Source organism: Echiichthys vipera (genome assembly GCF_963691815.1).
Source record: "Echiichthys vipera genome assembly, chromosome: 10".
Classification (NCBI taxonomy): domain Eukaryota; kingdom Metazoa; phylum Chordata; class Actinopteri; order Perciformes; family Trachinidae; genus Echiichthys; species Echiichthys vipera.
The window spans coordinates 30,558,771-30,578,756 of NC_139835.1; the positions used below are offsets into that span (position 1 = coordinate 30,558,771).

The window sequence follows — 19,986 nt, forward strand, 5'->3', positions numbered from 1 at the left end:
AGGAGGAGGAGGAGGGAGAGGAAAAGGGAGAGGAAGAGGAGGAGGAAGAGGAGGAGGAGGAGAGGGAGAGGAGGAAGCTGAACAGTTTCTGTGGTAAATGACACCATATCACGGCCTCTGGGAGAAATAGACCGCTCCCCCAGACTTCAGTTACCATGACAACACCGGCGTGTTTTATATCGATAACCTATCAGACGCCGCGGTTTAATACGTCAGTGTCCGAACGGGAACTTCCCCGACTCTACAGGCACCGCGAAGAGCGCCGGCACCGTGAGGAGGCTCCTTTACGCCGTTAGCCTCCCCCTGGCCGTTCGCCTCTCCCTGGTCGTTAGCCTCTCCCTGGCCGGTAGCCTCTCCCTGGCCGTTAGCCTCGATGCTAACTACTTCCAACTGCACTTGTGCTCTGCTCAGTGCTGTTAACGTAATGAAGAGGCGTTCATGAGCTCGGAGAGACGAGCTGCAGCTGCAGGGGGACGTTTCCACGGCGACTGGAGGAGGCCGAGGGCGCACAGGAAGAAGAATCGACACTTTCCCAAGTTAATAATCCAAAGCTAATTCCTACGGTGTCCCTGTTTCAACACAGAACAGGAAGTTGAGTGAAACGCAGCTGAATTATTAATCACTCATTGATTATAACGAGTATTAATCAGTGAAAGGAGCGGCGCCGTGCAGCCGTGCAGCCGTGCAGCCGTGCGCTGACACCGAGCAGGACTCCTCACAGGGCTCTGCACATGAACGGCCCTGTGACAGCGGCGTCCGGGTCAAGGAGGATTATGGGAAGTGGAGCGAGGCGCCTGCAGAGCCACGACCGGAGCTTCCGTTTACTTTGGGAACAATGAGGCAGGAAACATCTGCAGGGCTGAGGTCCAGAGACACAAGCTGGAGCCTTCTACAACAACAACAACAACAACAACAACAACCTCTAAACAACAACAACAACAACAACAACCTCTAAACAACAACAGCAACAACCTCTAAACAACAACAACAACAACAACTACAACAACAACAACAACAACAACTACAACAACAACAACAACAGCAACAACCTCTAAACAACAACAACAACAACAACAACAACAACAACCTCTAAACAACAACAGGGCCTGTACCTTCACCTGTTGCTTTATGATTTATTACTAACAACGACAACAACAACAACAACTAAAGCACGGGGCACGGTGCGGAAGGACAGTGGGAGTGCGCTCTAACACATCTGAGTCTAATGATTCGCTCGTTATGAAGCAGCTGAAGCTCGTCACAGTTTGATTATTGTTAGACTCAGGTGTGTTAGACTCAGGTGTGTTAGACTCAGGTGTGTTAGACTCAGGTGTGTTAGACTCAGGTGTGTCAGACTCAGGTGTGTTAGACTCAGGTGTGTCAGACTCAGGTGTGTTAGACACAGGTGTGTCAGACTCAGGTGTGTTAGACTCAGGTGTGTCAGACTCAGGGGTGTTAGACTCAGGTGTGTGTTAGACTCAGGTGTGTCAGACTCAGGTGTGTTAGACTCAGGTGTGTCAGACTCAGGTGTGTCAGACTCAGGTGTGTGTTAGACTCAGGTGTGTTAGACTCAGGTGTGTCAGACTCAGGTGTGTTAGACTCAGGTGTGTTAGACTCAGGTGTGTTAGACTCAGGTGTGTTAGACTCAGGTGTGTGAGGGTAGGGAGGAACCTAAAACATGCAGGACAGTGGCTCTCTAGGACCTGAATCGCCCGCCCCTGGTTTAGCTGAACATGCTGAAACTGTAAAATAAAGCAGGACCATGCGGTGTTATCAATAACAGGGAGCCCAGTCTTAAATAAAGAGCCGGAGAGGCGGCGGTGCTCCGGCAGCTGGCACGGAGACGTGAGGATAAATCTGCCCCGGCGCGGCTGGGACTCGCTCCCAGACCTCGGGGCTCGTCGCTGCTCGTAAATCTAAATCTAAATCTATCTGTTGGTGCGTGTTATTCCTGAGAACAGGTTAATGTCATCTGCAAACAGAATTCATGATCGCCTCGAGCTCAAAGCACAAACGAGAACATCGAACACTTTTCTGTTTCCCTGGTGACGGGACGCATCTGCAGCTGCATCAGCATCTATGATCTTAGTATGTTAATGATTTGTTTACATGTGAACGCACTAAAAGGGGAATGAGAGGAGAAATATACATGTGTATGTTGTGAGGGGTGTGATTTATTAACCAGTTGGTTGAATGTTGCGAGTCAGGACTGGAAATACTCGCTGGTTAAACTTATTTCATTACTGAACACATTTAAATGACATACTGACAGAATTTGCACTGAATGTCACGTCTTCCTCGTCAAATCGCTGCTTTATAAAAACAAACTTTGGTTAGCTTCTCCTGTTAGCAACGGCAGGAACACATCATTGTTGTTGTTTGTCAGTTTACAACCACACCAGACTTTCAGAATCTACGTCATGAAGACTTTAATTAAAGATATTAAGTGTATTTTTGTGTGTACACAAGTGTCACCAGCTGAGAAGCGACCAAATGTCTTCACTTCTGTTCCTGAATGATGAAGCGTTTAACGTCACAGGGAAGTCGACCTTTTACCTTTTGGGTAGAAAAAGTCATTTAAGGGCGCACTCCCACTGTGTCTCGGTACTGTGCCTGAGCACATTTCACAGCTAAAGTCTGGTTCCTTTGACCAGTGTGAGTGCAACCGTACCGCGTCTAGGAGCGGCACGCTTGCCGTCCACGGCCCGTTTGGGAGAGGTGGGCTTTAGTAAAGCACGTTTGCACGTGTACGAGCACGCGCACGAGGCCTACGGCGGGTCTGAGGTCATTTCCTGTGCGCCTGTTGGGACGTGGAAAAAAGAAGGAGTGACGTGTTACGGCGTGATGACGTATAGGCAGCAAGAAGCATTCTCCGAGGCCCAGGTAGTGTGAGTACAAACGGGCCTGGAGGGGGGGACAAGGACCCTAAAGCACGGGGCACGGGACGGTACAGTGATCGATGAACTGTTTGGTCTATAAATGTGTAAAGAAAATGTCTGTTCCAGTTCCTCATTATTTTATTCTCTGATTTCTGACTTTTGTGTTTTAAAAATGAACGGATAATCGAAACATTTGGGATTATTTTTCTGTTGTCGACCAGGCGTTGCAGCTTTAATTTCCCCATTTTATATATATTTCTTTTACGTTTGTGCAAAATGTCATGATTATTGTGTGGATCATTGAGTTACAGCGTGTTTTGTGAAGTCACAGTGACCTTCGACCTCCAAAATCGAATCATTTGTCCCAAAATTGAAGAAATTCCCTGCAGAGGTTTCTGAGCACACACCGCGCTCACAAGAACGGGACGGACACAAACCTGAAAACAAAACGGGGAAAAAAACAAACCCAGATTACAGGGAAGCACCGATTTATCTCCATCTGCCATATTTAATAATCCAGGGATGGAAGTGGACGGTTTTTGTGTTGATTTTTACGACGGACGCGACTCTGGCATGAAAGTAAGAAGTCAAAGGGCGCCGTGGGGTTTGTTTAGAGTGGACGAGCATAAAGCAGCAGCAGCAGGGCGCCTGGATGACCACGGCGCCGGAGCACGGGAGGAAATTCCTCACAGAAGCAGCTGAAAGGATTAATCCCAAGGTGAAGGAGTCCACGGCTTTAGATCGCTCACTCCCGACCAGGGGTTCACCAGGGGGGGACAGGGAGATACAGTACATCGCACCGGATTTGATAAAAAAACTATAAAAAAACGTAAAAATTAAATATATTTATACACGTACCGAGTCATCGGCAGCTGGAACAAAATGTGAGAGTGCATGAAAAGTAGTTTGCAAGTGAGGAGAGAGAAGTTTGTTAATGTGTAAACTCGTTTTTACAGACTTTCCTTCCTGTGATGCCGTCTTTTGTTCTTCTGTTCTTCATTCTTTGCAAGCACCTTTAATTAATTCACTAAGTTCATCAAAATGTCCTTTGTCCTCTGTACACTTGTGATTAAGTTCTACGACATTGGATTTTACTCTTATTATTAGTCAAAGCACTTTGTTAACTGCTGTTTTAAAGGTGCTTTACTAATAAAGTTATTATAATTATCATTATAAATGCTGAGAAAGTAGCTAAAAACTGTTTTAATTACCGCATTTTCAGCACTCTAAGTTGCACCTAAAAACCTTCACATGTCTCAAAAGCCGACAGTGCTCCTTATAATGCGGTGCTCCTTATATATGGACCAATATTGAGCCACAACAGGTCTCCAACTACGGTGAGCAGCCGCCGACTCTATTTTCCCCCGTAGAAGAAGTAACGCGCGGTGCATGTTGAGATATACGACTGAGTGAAGCGTGCCGTTTCATTTCCATGTGTGTGTTTGTGTAAAGAGCCCAAAATGGCTCCTGTTAAGAGACACGCTGGGAGGAGGCCTCGGGGAAGACCCAGGACCAGGTGGAGAGATTAGATCTCCACACTGGCCTGGGAACGCCTCAGGATCCCCCAGTTAGAGCTGGTTAATGTGGCCCGGGAAAGGGAAGTTTGGGGTCCCCTGCTGGAGCTGCTGCCCCTGAGACCTGATCCAGGATCAGAGGCTGAAGATGAGATGAGATGAATTTTCTGTTGGCACCGCCCTGACGCTAGCGAGGCCGAAGTGAGTCACGTGGCTACACGCCATTTTGTACGAGATGCGTTCTCACAACAATCACAGCGGACCACGACGGGTTCAGACATTTGAGTGCAAAGAAAAGCCGACACAGCACATTTGATCTGACTCCAAGTCTTAATGACCCACAACCATAAGACGTTTTCTTTACCCTCGCTCGGCTTTACTGTAAAATCCACTTTCAGAGGCTGAAAGAACAAACATCAGATGTTTGCACATGGAACTGCATATTTGTGTCGGCTATACAAAGAGTCCCTGTGATTTCATATTTGCTGGATTGCTGCGTGCCTCGTCCCCACAGTAACCAGCAGCTTCAGTGTAATCTTCCACGATGAAACAGGAACACAGCCCTATATTCAGACGTGAATTGCACAGAGCTCCTTCAAAGGCCGTATTTCCACTCACCACCTTTTATTATGTTCTTTTCCGTGCTGCAGTTTCTCCGTCTATAAATGGCTCTAACTGGTGTTTACAACCTCGCGTAAATTACAGTGTTCCTGCTCCGTGTTACTGCAGCTGTCGCACGTCCGTGACCTCGGACAGAGACTGTGAGACACAGTCCAGGACCAGACGTATAAAAAGCAGCAGGGAGGCTGGAAACAGTGCAGTATTTAAGGACGCAGAGGCCGTGTGCACAAGTCAGACTGCGTATGATGAGTGTTCAGTGTGTTTAGACATCTCAGGATAATGATAGCTACCCAGACTGCCTCAAGCCACAATGAAAATCCACATTTCCGTGACAAAAGATGCACCAACGAGTGCCTGAGAGAGTCGGTTTGCACATTCACAGCGAACACAGCTCAGCACTTTGTCGTCTTTGAAGAAAAGCTGAATAAACTGGAGGAAAGAAGAAAGCACGAGGCACCGACGGGCCTCTCCATCTGCTGCAAACACATCTGTTCTTTTCTTAGACAGGCACGAGAGAAATCCCAACGAACGTCTGACGTGGCTTAAAAATAATGGTCTTGTTATTCTAATGAAAGCAGAACGCTTTGTCGCTGTAGCAGAGAACACAGATGTGCACATGTGTGTGTGATGAGCACCTGTGGCTGTGTGTTTAACACATTCAGGTACAGTCCGTGACATGGGTACACTACATCTACACCTGGTCCAGATTTCCCAAACGACTAAGAGTAAAGGTGTGTTTCATTAGGTGGCCTGAGGGCTTTGATTCATATCTACATAAAGATAGAAAATTACAGCAGCCTGAGCGCTCAGCTGGATTTATAGGAGCAGCAGAGTGTGCACACGCTGCACATTAACTCCGTCCTCGTACCAGCGTCTGTCGCTTGACTAACAAGGTATTCGTTTGCCCTCCACAGCTCCTCCTGTCCCCCCCAAGTTAAACCTCGGTGCTTACACAGCAGTTATCGACTGCACTCCCGGCAGAATTAACAGACTGGACCAGAGCCTAAAGCCAAAAGCCTGAAGCAGCTGATAACAGGAGGAAGAACTGCGCTGTGATAGAGAGAAATCTACACACGACAATTTAAACGTGACACGTGAAGGAGGAAAGACACAACAGAGGCTTAACATTTAAAACAGGGAAGGGACAGTTTGCATATTCTCAAATCAATGAATCGCAGAAAGTGCTTAGTCACTGCAACAGAGGAGGATGCCGAGGTTGCAACTTACCATCAGGAGTTCTTTCTGGAAGGACTTCCTCTCCTTGCTCTCTGCATTGTTGCAGTCCTCCTTCAGCTTCTCCAGCACCGACGCCACCCTCTCAGGTTCGCTGTCCAGCTCCGCGCGGCAGAAGTGGGTCAGGGGCAGGTTGACGTATCCGAGGGCGTCCGCGAACGCTCGCCAGCTGCCGATGTTCTCCATCAGTACAGTCCTCACCGAGGCGTAGATGTACGTGAGGAATTTGCAGGGCTTCAGTATCTGCTCCAGTAACAGTGACGTGGTGAGGTCGGGCCCGCTGAAGTAAATGGGCTTAACTTTGCCAACCACCAGCACATTCTTGGCATGAACAAATCCCATTTTGCCCTGGTAATATCCAATGTACCACTCTTTAGTCCACAGCTGACCCTTCAGCTTGATCTTCTCCTCGCTCAACAGAGCCACAAAATCTCCTTTCTTGTACTCGAGCAAGTACTGATTTTTCGTTTGCCGGATGACGGTTTTGATTAACTTTCCAAACTTCAGGTTGTTTATTCTCCTGTCCTGAAAAACAGGGTACTTGGTGGCGACGGCAAGAGGAGACAACACTATCTTGCCCACTTCCTTCTTCTTCAGGAAACGCCGCTGCACCGAAGTCTTTGGACCTGCTTTGGGTGGCGGTGTTGGCGTCTGGACACAAAACTGAGCCAGTATACAATCTTGGTCATCTTTGACTTGGATCCTCAAGGTGAAGTCAGAAACATCGTCGGTGTTGCGCGAGGCAATGATGTAGATGAGCCTGCTGACTTTGCCTAGTTTGACCTGGAAGCCCCGCACCACTCTGGCCTGGTCACTCGCCTTCACCTCATAGTTGGCCATGTTGGAGTAAACTCCAACGCGGAGGTCCTGGGGTTTGGACAGGACAAACTGGTGTTTACCCCAGAGCTGCAGCACTACTGACGGAGCAGACTGCACCTGTTTGCCTACCTCGCTCACCAACAGTGACTTTGGGGCACAGTCGTGTCCGAACATAGCCACGACTGTCTTGAAGGATGGGTGAATGTGTTTGGGACCGTATACTCCTAAGGTGATCTTTTTAACCACCTGCTCCCAAACTGTGGTGTCTGGAGAGAGGGACTGGGACTGAGCCACAACACACACATACATGCACGGTTCCAGGTTATCCAGGCACACCTGGACTGTGTCCCCATACATGTATGCCTGAGGAATAGGGGCGTACGGTCCCTCTTTACAATCACTCCTGACGCACAAGACTTCTGTCGTCTCCCTGCTCTCCATTTTCACCACGACAGACACTTTCATCTCCAGGGTGATGGTGCTTTTGGTCTCCATGTTGCTGAGTTTGATCTCCACCACAGGGCTGACGGTGGTGCAGCGGTCATTGTTCAGCTCTAGCGGGGGGTCCAGCAGAGCTTTGATCGAGATCTGCTGGGTGTCCCCTGGGGCCACGTGGCCTTCGGGTATATGGATGCTGATGTTGCTGTCTGGAAGCTGTACAGCCCCTCCTGAGCTGTCCAGACGGCAGACAATGTTTGTCTCTACCGGCTGCGTCTGGCCCCAGCCTGGGTTCTGACCCAGCGAGTCCAAGTCATGGCAGGACCTGGCTATCTTGCGGTGGGTGAGCCACGCTGTCCGGAAGTCCTCCCTGCTCTGGAACTGCTCTGGTGCTGGTGCTTTCAGGCCCCCAAAGAACCCAGAGGAGCCCTGGGGGGCGTCGGACTGAGCCTGCAGGATGGACATGTCAGAGAGACTGTAGGACCGTTTACTTCTAAAAAACGGGTTGTCCCTGCGTAGCGTATGCCCCACCCCTACACTCGGACTAAGAGGGTTAAAAACGCTGCTGCCAAAACCGTTGATGGCGGTGCTGCTGGTGGAGTCGGGCACTGATGGAGTGAGCGTATCAAACAGAAGGAGGTCAACTGATTTCTCGTTACTGTTCTGATCCAGTGAACTCTGAGGACCCCCGTTTAGGAAAGGGTTTGTAGAGGTATGGGTTGTTGCAAAAGGATTTCCGTTTTGGAAGGTGGTTGGTTTCAGAATCACGCCCGCCCACTCTCCCAGAAGGTCCATTTCTTTGGCTGCCTCCTCGTTACAGTCTCCCACAGTGTCAATCATCCCGCTGTCGCTGAAGGACGAGTCTCTGTAGTCGATGGGCTCCACGTAAGCTGCAGGGATGTAACCCATCTCTGTGTTGTTGTGGGCGTACCACCACTCTCCTCCTGACGAGTCCAGAACGTAGAGGCGGTCCCCTTTAGAGAACTTCAGGGTGGTGAAGCTGGATGGGCAGTAGTCCTTAATGGCGACGACCTCCCTGGCCGTGCCGAAGGAGGCAGTGGCGTCCAATCGTAAGGCACTGGGAGAAGGCACTGGGGGAAAACACAGGTAGAGGTGGATGATATGGCTGAAAAACATCAAGATTTATACAAGTAGCATTGATGTCTGATGGCATTTGATGTCTTATAGTAGGGCACTCTTGTTTTGAGCCAGTTCATGGATCAGATCCATGGGCTGAGGGGGCAAATCGGCACCCACTGCTGTTTACCACACTGTCTTTATCTTTAATACTGCCACTGCAGAGAGCACAGGCAGTCTTTTCCTAGACATGGAGGTTTAACAGAGGTTTATTTCTACAATGAAAGAACGAAAACATGCATGAAACACATATTTGTAGGCCTATCACTTAATCCGAATAACTACTCAGAACTGCACCGGATTCAAGGATGCCAACATTGAGCATCTTTTAAAAAAAAACAAAAAAACACAGTCAGCTACGGACTGTCACTACCAGATGCTTCAGCTAAGTAGAGCACAGACAAACGCTCAATCTGCTTCAGCTCAGACGAAAGGCAGAGTGATTCATCTGCTCCTGCTGTTTGTGTTTCTCGAAGGGACGGATAGAACAAAGCACAATCTACTGACTTATCAGTTCTGTACGCAGACGTAGCTCATTGTTTCATCAACAAACACAAACGAGGACGGCAGATGTGTGCAGAGTCTGCTCTTATCACAGGTGGTCACTGAAGACCTGCGGCAGGTGTGGACAGACGGGCTGAGAGCTGGAGGACGGGTGTTTGAACCAGGTGACTGCTCTGTGCACGTAGTAGTGACTTGTTTCTCGTGTTTGAGACATTTTGCACATCACACAAAAACGAAAAGGTGGCTCACCTTTGACGTCATTCAGACTGGCTTCTGACACCCCTTCGCTGAGGTCGATGAGCGTCCCCTCGGACTTGCAGCGTGGAAGAGAAGTGTTGTTGGTGGTCGTGGCTCTGATTCGATGGGCGGCCATGTTGGGACCCGTCACTGTGGACCAGCCGCTGGGTTCAGGCGTCTCTAATGGGTTTCCTTTCACTCGTGGCCAAGTCGGATGTCAACAACCTCCCATGATCTCTGAAAGACACAGAAAATATTGGATTACATGACACATTTAAGGAATAAAATCCACCTTGAAGTGTGTTAGAAATGTGTCTTGTTGATGTGCATCATGCTCATCACGCTGAGATTTTCAACCCACTTTGAATCCAGAATGTTTTTTGGTTTCCTGGTTTTTTCTACAAATCAACATTAACTCAAGCACTAAACACCAGTTTGAAGTGGATGTGCTAATTTGTGTGGGATTAAAGTTGTTCTAAAGGACTCTGATCCTCCAGCCTCCTCTCAGGAGTTTGGATGTTCACGGAAGAAGAGTTATAAAGAAAATCAATATAAACAGAATAACAAGTTTGGCGGACTGACTCATGACTGCAGACGTCTGATTTATGTTTACTTCCTGACTCTTTCTATCATTACTAACACACAGGGCGCTCCATTTGTCAACAGGATCATACATCATTATTTAAAACAAGAGTTACTGAAGAGAAGAGAAATCTCTCACTAACAGCAAGTTCACAATTCTTTCAAAAGACGTATTTATACCAAGGACTTCTGTCTCTGAATTGACCACGAAGCTTTCGTCTTTTGTGGGGAAGTTTTTACTCCGACAGAACAGATCACACATTTAACTGTCCCAGTTTTACTAAAATGCCAAACGTCCTACAATAACCCTGTTGTTTTCTTTAAGTAAGTCTATCTGCAGGTGCACACCTACAACATGACACGTCCTGGACACTGGCGCCAAAACTACTTGGTTAGGTTTAGACAGGATTAGGGTTATAAGGACGTTAATGCTGGAAGTTATCTCAGGGGGTCTTAAAGTGTAAGTGTAAGTCCAGCGTTAATGAACCCCACGGCCTTTTTCGGCATGAAAATACATCAAATAAGCCATCGAGACAATTTTTTTCTTTGGTCAACTACTGTAACTAACAGAGAAATCCCAGAGAGATGCTAACTACCAGACGTGGCTAACACTGATTTGCTTGGGGCGGTGCGCTGGAGAAATCTTAAACCACTAATACTGCTGAAAATAACAGCAAACCTCTGCAGCAGCATGAGAAGAGTCCCTACAAAGATAACAAAGCACCAACAGCGTAGTTAGTGAACCCAGAGTTTATCAAAGAATGATGTTTTACAAGGCTACAAAGCCTCAGCAGCCGGCTATTGACAGGCAGCCCAAACAAGTCGATAACTGAATGCACTGGAGTTCAATATGGACCCAATAGGGCCCAGACTTCATCATTCATCCATCTTCAGCCTCTTGTCCCTGTCGGGGTCGCGGAGAGTGGGCTGGAGCCGATTCAGCTGACATCGGGCGTGAGGCGGGGTACACCCTGGACAGGACGCCAGTCTATCACAGGACACATAGAGACGAACAGAGACAGACAACCATTCACACCTACGGGTGATTTAGAGTCATCAATGAACCCAACACCTGCACGTCTTTGGACTGTGGGAGGAAACCGGAGAACCCGGAGAAAACCCACGCAGACACGGGGACAACATGCAAACTCCACACAGAAGGACCCCAGCTGCGATTCCAGGTTGTTGGTGCTTTGTTGTGTGTGTAGGGACTCTTCTCATGCTGCTGCAGAGGTTTGCTGTTATTTTCAGCAGCATTAGTGGTTAAAAAATGCAGTTTTGGATGCAATCATCGCACCGACCCGAGCTAATCACTGTTAGCCATTTGGGCCTTAAAGCGACCCTCTGTGGGTTCTCTGTTAATAGTTGATCCAATGGTTTATTTGATGTCATGAGAAAAACAGAGTAAAAAGAGCTTGGGGTCCATTTATACCGGAGTACACTCAAAGTTAAAGTGGGTGTGTCATGGACCCTGCTGGAGTGCAGTTAGACCTTTTCTTTGGCATTCCTCTCACCCTCCATAGAAACACGGGGACACTTTGCTCCTTTGCTCTTTTCTGAAAGCACCAGTGCAGATATGCAGCATTTCCTGGAAGCTGTAGAGGGGGAATTAAACCCTGAGGGGGATTAAGGAGGGGGAAGGTAAACACTTCATACCTCAGCCAGTTACAATGTGTCTGTTGTTACCAAACCACGTCAACAGTGTAAACGTGATGACTGAAATTTAAAAAAGGGATGAAGAAGTGCAGATGTGGGTCAGTGGAGCACAGCGGTTGGAGACTTGAATCCATAATTCATCACAGTGTCGGCTCCAGGACGACACGCTGCACAGACAGGAAGAGTCTGATGATACTGAACTACTGACACACTCCTGCAGCTCCAACCATCAGCTGAACACTGCTGCCAAACCCCGCCAGCAGTGTTACATCTGCATAACCTGACACCTTTAAGTGCAGGATTTCAACATCCTGTTTTGATTCAACTGGACAAATACAGCCATCTTTAAACGATGCTCCACTGTTGTTGGATTTGTTTTACCAGTTTAATTTAGATAGAGAAAATTAGGCGACGTCGGCCTGCGTGAAATGTCTCCAGCTCGCCTCCACACGTGTGCCGTCTTGACACTGGTTATACTGGAAGCCAAGTACTTTTTTCTAAGGGTCAATGCTTAGCCGTAACCATCCAACTTTAACCATTAAAAGGTCAATGCCTGACCTTAACCATCCAACTTTAACCATTAAAAGGTCAATGCCTGACTTTAACCGTCCAACTTTAACCATTACAAGGTGAAGGCTTAACCTTAACCATCTAACTTTAACCATTAAAAGGTCAATTTCTAACTTTAACCATCCAACTTTAACCATTAAAAGGTCAATGCCTGACTTTAACCGTCCAACTTTAACCATTAAAAGGTCAATGCCTAACCTTAACCATCCAACTTTAACCATTAAAAGGTCAATGCCTAACCTTAACCATTAAAAGGTCAATGATTAACCTTAACCATCCAACTTTAACCATTAGAAGGTCAATGCCTAACCTTAACCATCCAACTTTAATCATTCAAAGGTCAATGCCTAACCTTAACCTTCCAACTTTAACCATTAGAAGGTCAATGCCTAACATTAACCATTAAAAGGTCAATGATTAACTGTAACCATCCAACTTTAACCATTAAAAGGTCAATGCTTAACCTTAACCATTAAAAGGTCAATGCCTAACGTTAACCATCCAACTTTAACCATTAAAAGGTCAGTGCCTAACTTTAACCATCTAGACATGACTGTAAATAGGTCTTCATCACAGAAGGACATTTTGACTCATCTCATGCACGTCTCAGGTGAAGCACAGGTGAAGTACTGGTGAAGCACAGGTGAAGCACTGGTGAAGCACAGGTGAAGCACTGGTGAAGCACAGGTGAAGCACTGGTGCTACAGTGCTAATCACATGAACACTGGCTCTGTCTCTAAAATAAAATAACCATAACCTGTTTACTTTTCATGACCGGAGAGATTTAAATATGTTGGAAAATGTCAATTCCAGATTCCAGATCTGCAGCTTTGATCCAAACACATCAGCATCACATCCAATGATCCGTGTTTGTCTTTCTTCAACGACACGACGTCTGGATCTCCTTCCTGTCTCTGAGGCGGGGGAGGTGTGGGTGGAGGGAGGTCGGGTCAGATGTAAACTCTGGGTGGTCTGACCACACGGCACTGTTTAACGGAACAATGGTGGGTGGGGACTGCTGGCATGTAAATCTGAGCAAGCACAACAACAAAACTCTGTCATGCAAATCAGCACATGTTGCCTGGTAATAAGGCGCTTGGAGAGGCCGTAATGAGGCTCAGCCAGCTTCTCTCCCTCCGGACTGCTCTAATAATGTTTCTGCAGAGTTTAACTACCCTGCCGTCGGTGCAGACTTTCATTACGTGTGGCGGTGTTAAGAGCTAACACTGGTCCATGTGTCTCGTCAGGGACAGGAGAGTCCTTGGCTCTAATCCCGCTACTTTCCCCAGATCCTCAACAACAGACCAACAACATCCAGTTGCATATATCACTGATGTTGGGTGGAACTTCACATTGGGAGGCTGTAAAAAGGGTTTTATGTGCAGCACTGGAGCCCGAGCACGGAGACTTGATCTGACTCTCTGCGGTCACTGGCTTCACTTAACAGATGCGAGGTTCCTCCCCTCAGTGTTCAGCTGCTGCCCCCGTCTGCAGCAGCGCATTGCTCAGCTGAAATACACTATTAATGACACATGACTGTGGATAAGTGCCTCATACAACAGCTCTTCAAAACATCTGAACTGCAGAGAGGTGAAGACGCTTGATCGAGTTCACTGAGCTGTTTCACACAAAACTGAGCACGCCCTCCCACTGTGCCTCCGTCCCGTGCCCCGTGCTTTAGGGTCCTTGTCCCCCCCTCCAGGCCCGTTTGTACTCACACTACCTGGGCCTCGGAGAATGCTTCTTGCTGCCTATACGTCATCACGCCGTAACACGTCACACGCATGTTCAAACGTTTGTCTGCCTGTTTGTTTTGTTCTCGATGAAGCAGCCGTGCACTTTGCCCGAGACAAATGTCCCCACAGGGACAGTAAAGTTGAACCTAACCTGATGTGTCCCATCTGTGTGGTGTTCAGTCCATCTTAGGGCGTGATCACATTGTCCTTTTGGCCGCGGCCAAAACCGGTTTTTCAGCTAAAGTCTAGTACCTTTAAGCCATGTGAGTGCACCCGCTCCGCGCTCAACTGCGGCCAGCGGACCGTCCACGGCCCGCTTGAAAGAGGTGGGCTTTAGCGGAGCCGTTTGCACATGTACGAGCACGAGCGTGCGCACGTGTACGAGCACGAGCCCTACGGCAGTAGCGTTATGTCCGCCTGTTCGGACATGTAAATAGAAGGACGGACCATGCGCGGACATTTAACAACAACAACAATGGCGGTGAAAGGTTCACGTTGGTGTGATGCGGAGGAGGAGTGTTTACTGCAGATTTGGTCGATGAAAAGATTCAAAAACAGTCGACAAGACGCACAAAAACTCAGAGGTCTATGGAAAGATTTGTAAACAAAGCCACACACGCGATCAATGCGTGTGACGTGTTACGACGTGATGGCGTATGGACAGCAAGAAGCATTGGCCGAGGCCCAGGTAGTGTGAGTACAAACGGGCCTGGGGCGCGGGGGGGAGAGGGAGGGGGGACAAGTACCCTAAAGTCCGGGTCTCGGTCCGGGAGGACAGTGTGATCATGCCCTTAAGGACGCAGCGGCCGTTGCTAGGAGCGGTCACAAATTACCATGACAGTAAATAATACGCTGATTTATCTACGAGCTCCTCGTGTGACGTCGATCCTGATATAAAGCCTTGAGCGTTTAAACCCACAAAACTTAACTTCACCTTCTATTGGAGATCCAAAATACATTTCATCACTACAACTGTCTGTAATCTGACTTTAAGACGCCAAACGCATCTTTGCAGTTGGAGAAAGAGCAACAAAAGCCTAAATTATGATTCAACAGGCCCCAGATGGTGCAGTGAACTCTGGTGCAGAGGTCTGTTCTGGGGGACAAATCCACAGTCAGGCTGTTTAAGCTTCGCCGCCCCGGGCTGCCTGCGCTCTGTCCTTCAAACTGTCCGCAGCAGCAGGAGGACGAGGCCTCACACTGACCGATGCTATGAATATTAAACTTAATCACGTCTGCCCCTCTCCACACCTCTGCTCTCATTTCCTGTCGGAGCATTGAGGCGGTCATTGTCGGAGGACAGCAGGAGCAGCGGCGCGTTGACCCTCCTGAGGCACAGTGAGTCGTTCTCCACAATTCAATCGGCTGCAGCGGTCGTGGGAGAACGGCCCGTCTTCACTCGGCCTTTTTCCTGCACGGCCCCCACAGAGGAAGTGCTCTATGAAGCTGTCATCCCACGCCTTTTATTCAGCTGTCCACTTCCTGTCGGGGAAGGAGGGGGGGGGGGGTGTCCCTCGGGGAAAGGCTTGTCAAGTGGGTTTTATTACAGTGTCACAGCGAAAACAAACCGTCTTTGATGAGCTGATAGGGCCCAGCTCTCCGTTCTCTGAGAAAACACATCGAAGGTTTAGAGTTCGAGTCGTCACCGTGAGCCTGAAACTCAAGCTTTACATATGTGGGTAAAGACCTGGGGAGGATTAAAAACCTGCAGACGCCAAACACAACCCCCTCTCTTGTTCCGCCGTGCACCGAACTGTTTGTTTGAGTTCAGAAAGAAGCACAGCTGAGTAAATACTGAGGACGACACGCTGAGCTGCAGGCAACAGCGTGAACATCCTTCAGAACCCAAACGCAACCAGAATACAAACTCCTCCAGCAGCAGCAGCACTTCTGCTCGTCGTGATGGTGCACCTTCGAATACTTCACATCCCTGAATTCTGCACAGCCTCAGCTAAAAGGTTATGGAAGTCATTGAACCATTATGATTAAGAAAAGTATTGGAATAGCGACATGGCACCGGGCGTCGTGCAGCGTGTTGACAGGAGAGGCCTTAGAAAGAATGAATTCATGTTTTATAAAGGTTTGTTTTGTAAAACGTGTCAAAGGAGCTGTCCTCCTGCTTGTGTTGTGTTCACACCGCATGCATGTGGTACAAATTGCACAGTGCAAATATACAGAGAGGCTAAGGGCGCACTCACACTGTCCTTCTGTACCGGGCCAAAACCGTTTTTTCATACGAGGACGAGCCCTACGGCGGTAGTGTTATGTCCGCCTGTTCAGATGTAGAAAAAAGAAGGAGGGACCATGCGCGGACATTTCAAACAATGGCGGTGAAAGGTTCACGTTGGTGTGATGCGGAGGTGGAGTGTTTACTGCAGATTTGGTCGATGAAAAGATTCAAAAACAGTCGACAAGATGCACAAAAACTCCGAGGTCTACGGAAAGATCTGGAAACAAAGCCACGCATCGCCATGACGTCATCAATGCGTGTGACGTGTTACGGCGTGATGACGTATAGGCAGCAAGAAGCATTCTCTGAGGCCCAGGTAGTGTGAGGACAAACGGGGCTGGGGCGCGGGGGGAGAGGGAGGGGGGACAAGTACCCTAAAGCGGTGCGGAAGGACAGTGTGAGTGCGCCCTAAGTAAAGATGCAAATGTGCAGCAGGGAAGGGAGAGCATGAATGAACCGCAAGTTGAAATACTTCAGTGGGAAATTCACATGATGCTGTGCTCTGATGTGAAAGCCAATCAGTGTCCAGGTTCTGCTGATGTCCTGACGTTGCTGGGTTACGTTTTTATTCCTTTATTGCACGGGTGTCAAAGTGATCCAGTAAAGAGTCGCTGTGGCTGCAGGTTTTCATTCCAACCAATCAAAAACACACCTGGTCCAACAAATCAACTGTGTGAAGACAGTTCAGGTGATTGAGTAAGTCGAGTCAGGTGTGTTCGTGCTTGTTGGAATGAAAACCTGCAGCCACACACACGCGGCCCTTTACTGGATCACTTTGACACCCTTGCTTTATTGCGACTAAATCAAAGAAAACTGTGAACCTCCGCAGACATCGAGGCGCGGCGTGACTTCCTGGAGAAGGCGGTGAAACTGAGAGATCTGCGCGTTCCTCCGGACGACGTTATGAATCCAGACACGGCAGCGTTTGATTATCAGACGTATCCGCGACAGCGAGCAGCAGGAGCGGTTTATCTCGGTTAATGACACAAAGAAAGGTGGTGCCTACAACACAACTCACCCAAATATGATCCAGTGATCAAACTTACACAATTAAAGCGATGCAAATATTGGGTCTGAACACACGGTTACTCGTTACGTTCAGTTTATTCTGTATGTTCTGTTTCTGCCCAGAGGAAACGACTGCAGGGGAAGAGCATAAATGAGCCCCGGGGCTATAAAAGTGCTCGCTGTACAAGGTCAACGACACACCAACGTTCACCCCTCAGCAGTAAAAAGCCTCCTGATGCCCCGAACGGCCGACACCACATCAGCCCCCGGAGCAGGCCGAGTCTCTGCTGGGAGTTTAAGGACGACTGCTCCTGAGCAGGAAGTGGCCGAGGAGGAAATGCCTTTGTGATGAGAGGCACTGATCTCCCTGTGCTCCCTCTCTCTCTCTCTCTCTCTCTCTCTCTCTGTCTCTGTCTCTCTCTCCCTGTTGCACACAATTCCTTCAACACACAGCCTCTATATCAGATCTAGTGTTGCATGGAAATTGTCTCCACGCAGGAAGTGATGAGAGTTAAAGGATAACGTAGAAAACTGTCCACCAAACAACAGCAACGCCTTCTAACACTCACTGGATCCAAAATATCAGGAGAAAAGGAAACTAACAAAGATGAAAAGAACCTTTTTTTACTCATCTTTTGTCTAAAGTTATAGTTGTGAACATGTCAGCGTCGTCCTCCGCAGCCCTACTTCCTGCGACCTGGATGCTCTGATCGGACGACTTAAGTGTTGCAGATTATTACAAACTGTTTCTAAAAGTTAAAGAGACGCCTCTCAACACAGACTCCCTCCCGTTTATCAAGCAGCGCGTTCTGTTAGCCTAGCTTCCGGGCAGTGGTGCTAATGTGGCTAATTCTGTAAACGCCAGCCAGACGGACGTATCTCCCCCCCCCCCCCAGCATCACATACATGCCCTTTTTTGGTCAGAGGAAATGAGGCGGAGTCAAAGTCTGACATGATGGAGACTCCTGTAGGCGAGGACGACTGGATCAAGTTGAGAGAACGGACGTCGACGGAGACGCTACGTCTGTTTTTTACAGTCTGTGGTTACGACGTGGCGCTGTAGAAGCCCCTTCGTGCTGTGGGGAAAACAATAAAGCTCAATCTGATCACGCATGACACACACCATCTGTGTTTATGACGGGACGGGAAGCATAAATGTGCAGTTGTGAGATGACGCCTCTATAAACAGAAATCTGCACATGAATGTGGATAAATAATTGAGGAGCTCTTTTCCAAAACGCTATAAATCCATTTGAATAGTTTTCAGGAAATTACATTTTTTACCCACACATTTGGTTAATATTCAATGTATCTTGTCAAAATGTTTTATTGGCTCAGTCTGAACATGTTGAACGGACGGACGACACAAAAAACTCTCCCGCTTCAGAGCGCCGCCATGTTGGGTCGCATAGAACGCTCACTGGATTCTGATTGGTCGAGAGGACGGATCGCATTTAGGCTAAAAATAGGTTTGGCGCTGGTCGTGGTTTGGAAAGGAACTGCATCTTGAGACCATTTTAAATAAGGAAATAAAGTGATTTGGCAGAAACACTGATGAAGCAGTGAAAAGGTTCTGTAAACAGAAGATCAAGATCATGAAAAGCCTCATCAGATGATAGCGGATGGTTTTTGCATGACGGCCGACGCGTTCCTGCATGCAACCAAAGCGTGCTCAGACCTGACTGCTAAATACTCCTCTACCAGTGGAAACAAAATCCTGTTGCTACAGATTCTACATTCCTGTGCAGAATCTATTTGGAGAGATTAGATGAGCTGCAGTGGAGGCCTGATCGAGGCATCTGCAGGTCTCCGCGGACCTTCTCTCCCGCTCTGCGTCCACGGAGAGAAGCCCAACACCGCGCACGCAGAGCGGGACTCAAATCAGTCAAAGAAACAGGTTTCAAAGAAAAACAAGGACGCATGCTGCAGAGAGGAACACCGAGTGTAAACAGGAGAAAGGTCCACAGGGCATCTTTACAGAATGCTGTGAACATATTTCTGGAGTCACACCTGATATCAATGTTACACAGCAGAGAGGCACCACTTCCCATAACTGCTGCTCTTCTGGGAAACTGATCCCAGCGCTGCCTCACGAGGGTTGAGCACGTCTCAGACCTGGGATCATCAGATAACGAGGGGGAGCCAGATGTCGAGTTCTCAGGCAGCAGCCCAGCGACACTCAACACCGCCGAGGCCTCAAGAGTCAGGAAGCAAAGTCCTGGAGCCGCACGAGCGCTCGCTGCAGGAGGACGCCAACCCGACTCCTCCGCATGGATCCAGTCTCATTTTCTCTGCAGATCCATGTGGGAACTCTCTTTTGGGAAGGGGCGTCACCAACCAGATGAGTGAAGTGTGTGACGTGCTAACAGCGTGGAGGCAAAGCTCAGAAAGGAAACAACATGTGGGTAAAGGAGATTTTCCCTTTGTGTTTAACGTGAATTTACGGATCAAAGGCCCAATTTCAGGAGCCCGGTCCATATTCAACAGAAGGATCCAGAGAACAGAGAGTTAGTGAGCGGCTTGCTCCATAGCTGCTCATCTCATCCGTGGAAGCCGCCATGTTGTTTACACTCAACAGTCTCTTCTCGTTTCCACCAGGAGGATATTAAATAAGAGACAGACACGTCTTGTTGATGCACGTTTAAAACAAACGCGTGCTGTCTAAAGAGATAAAGGAGCAGCAGTGATACTGTGTTTGACTGCAGCTACATTCTGAAGAATCAATGGAAATCAATGCTGTTCCCATTAGTCACACTCTTTTGACCGCACCGAGCCAAAGCAGGTTCATCATAACTGATAAAAACAAAAATCTGATGTGAACT

At 48.3% G+C, this 19,986-nt stretch overlaps 1 protein-coding gene across 2 annotated transcripts in view; it reads right to left on the reverse strand.

The window, feature by feature from the left end:
- The window catches only part of LOC310952938 (SH3 domain-binding protein 4), a 37,934-nt gene that overhangs the window by 10,636 nt on the left and 7,312 nt on the right, over positions 1-19,986 (reverse strand). Inside the window, exons 1-3 of one of the 2 annotated variants that reach the window (XM_083921782.1) lie at positions 19,175-19,342; positions 9,395-9,619; positions 6,242-8,595 (exon numbers count right to left, since the gene is read on the reverse strand). In XM_083921782.1, the coding sequence (XP_083777908.1) occupies positions 6,242-8,595; positions 9,395-9,518 (2,478 nt within the window). In that variant the 5' untranslated portion in view covers positions 9,519-9,619; positions 19,175-19,342. Of the gene's footprint in view, positions 1-6,241; positions 8,596-9,394; positions 9,620-19,174; positions 19,343-19,986 lie in introns of those variants that run through there. The other variant, XM_083921781.1, reaches the window with a different exon arrangement.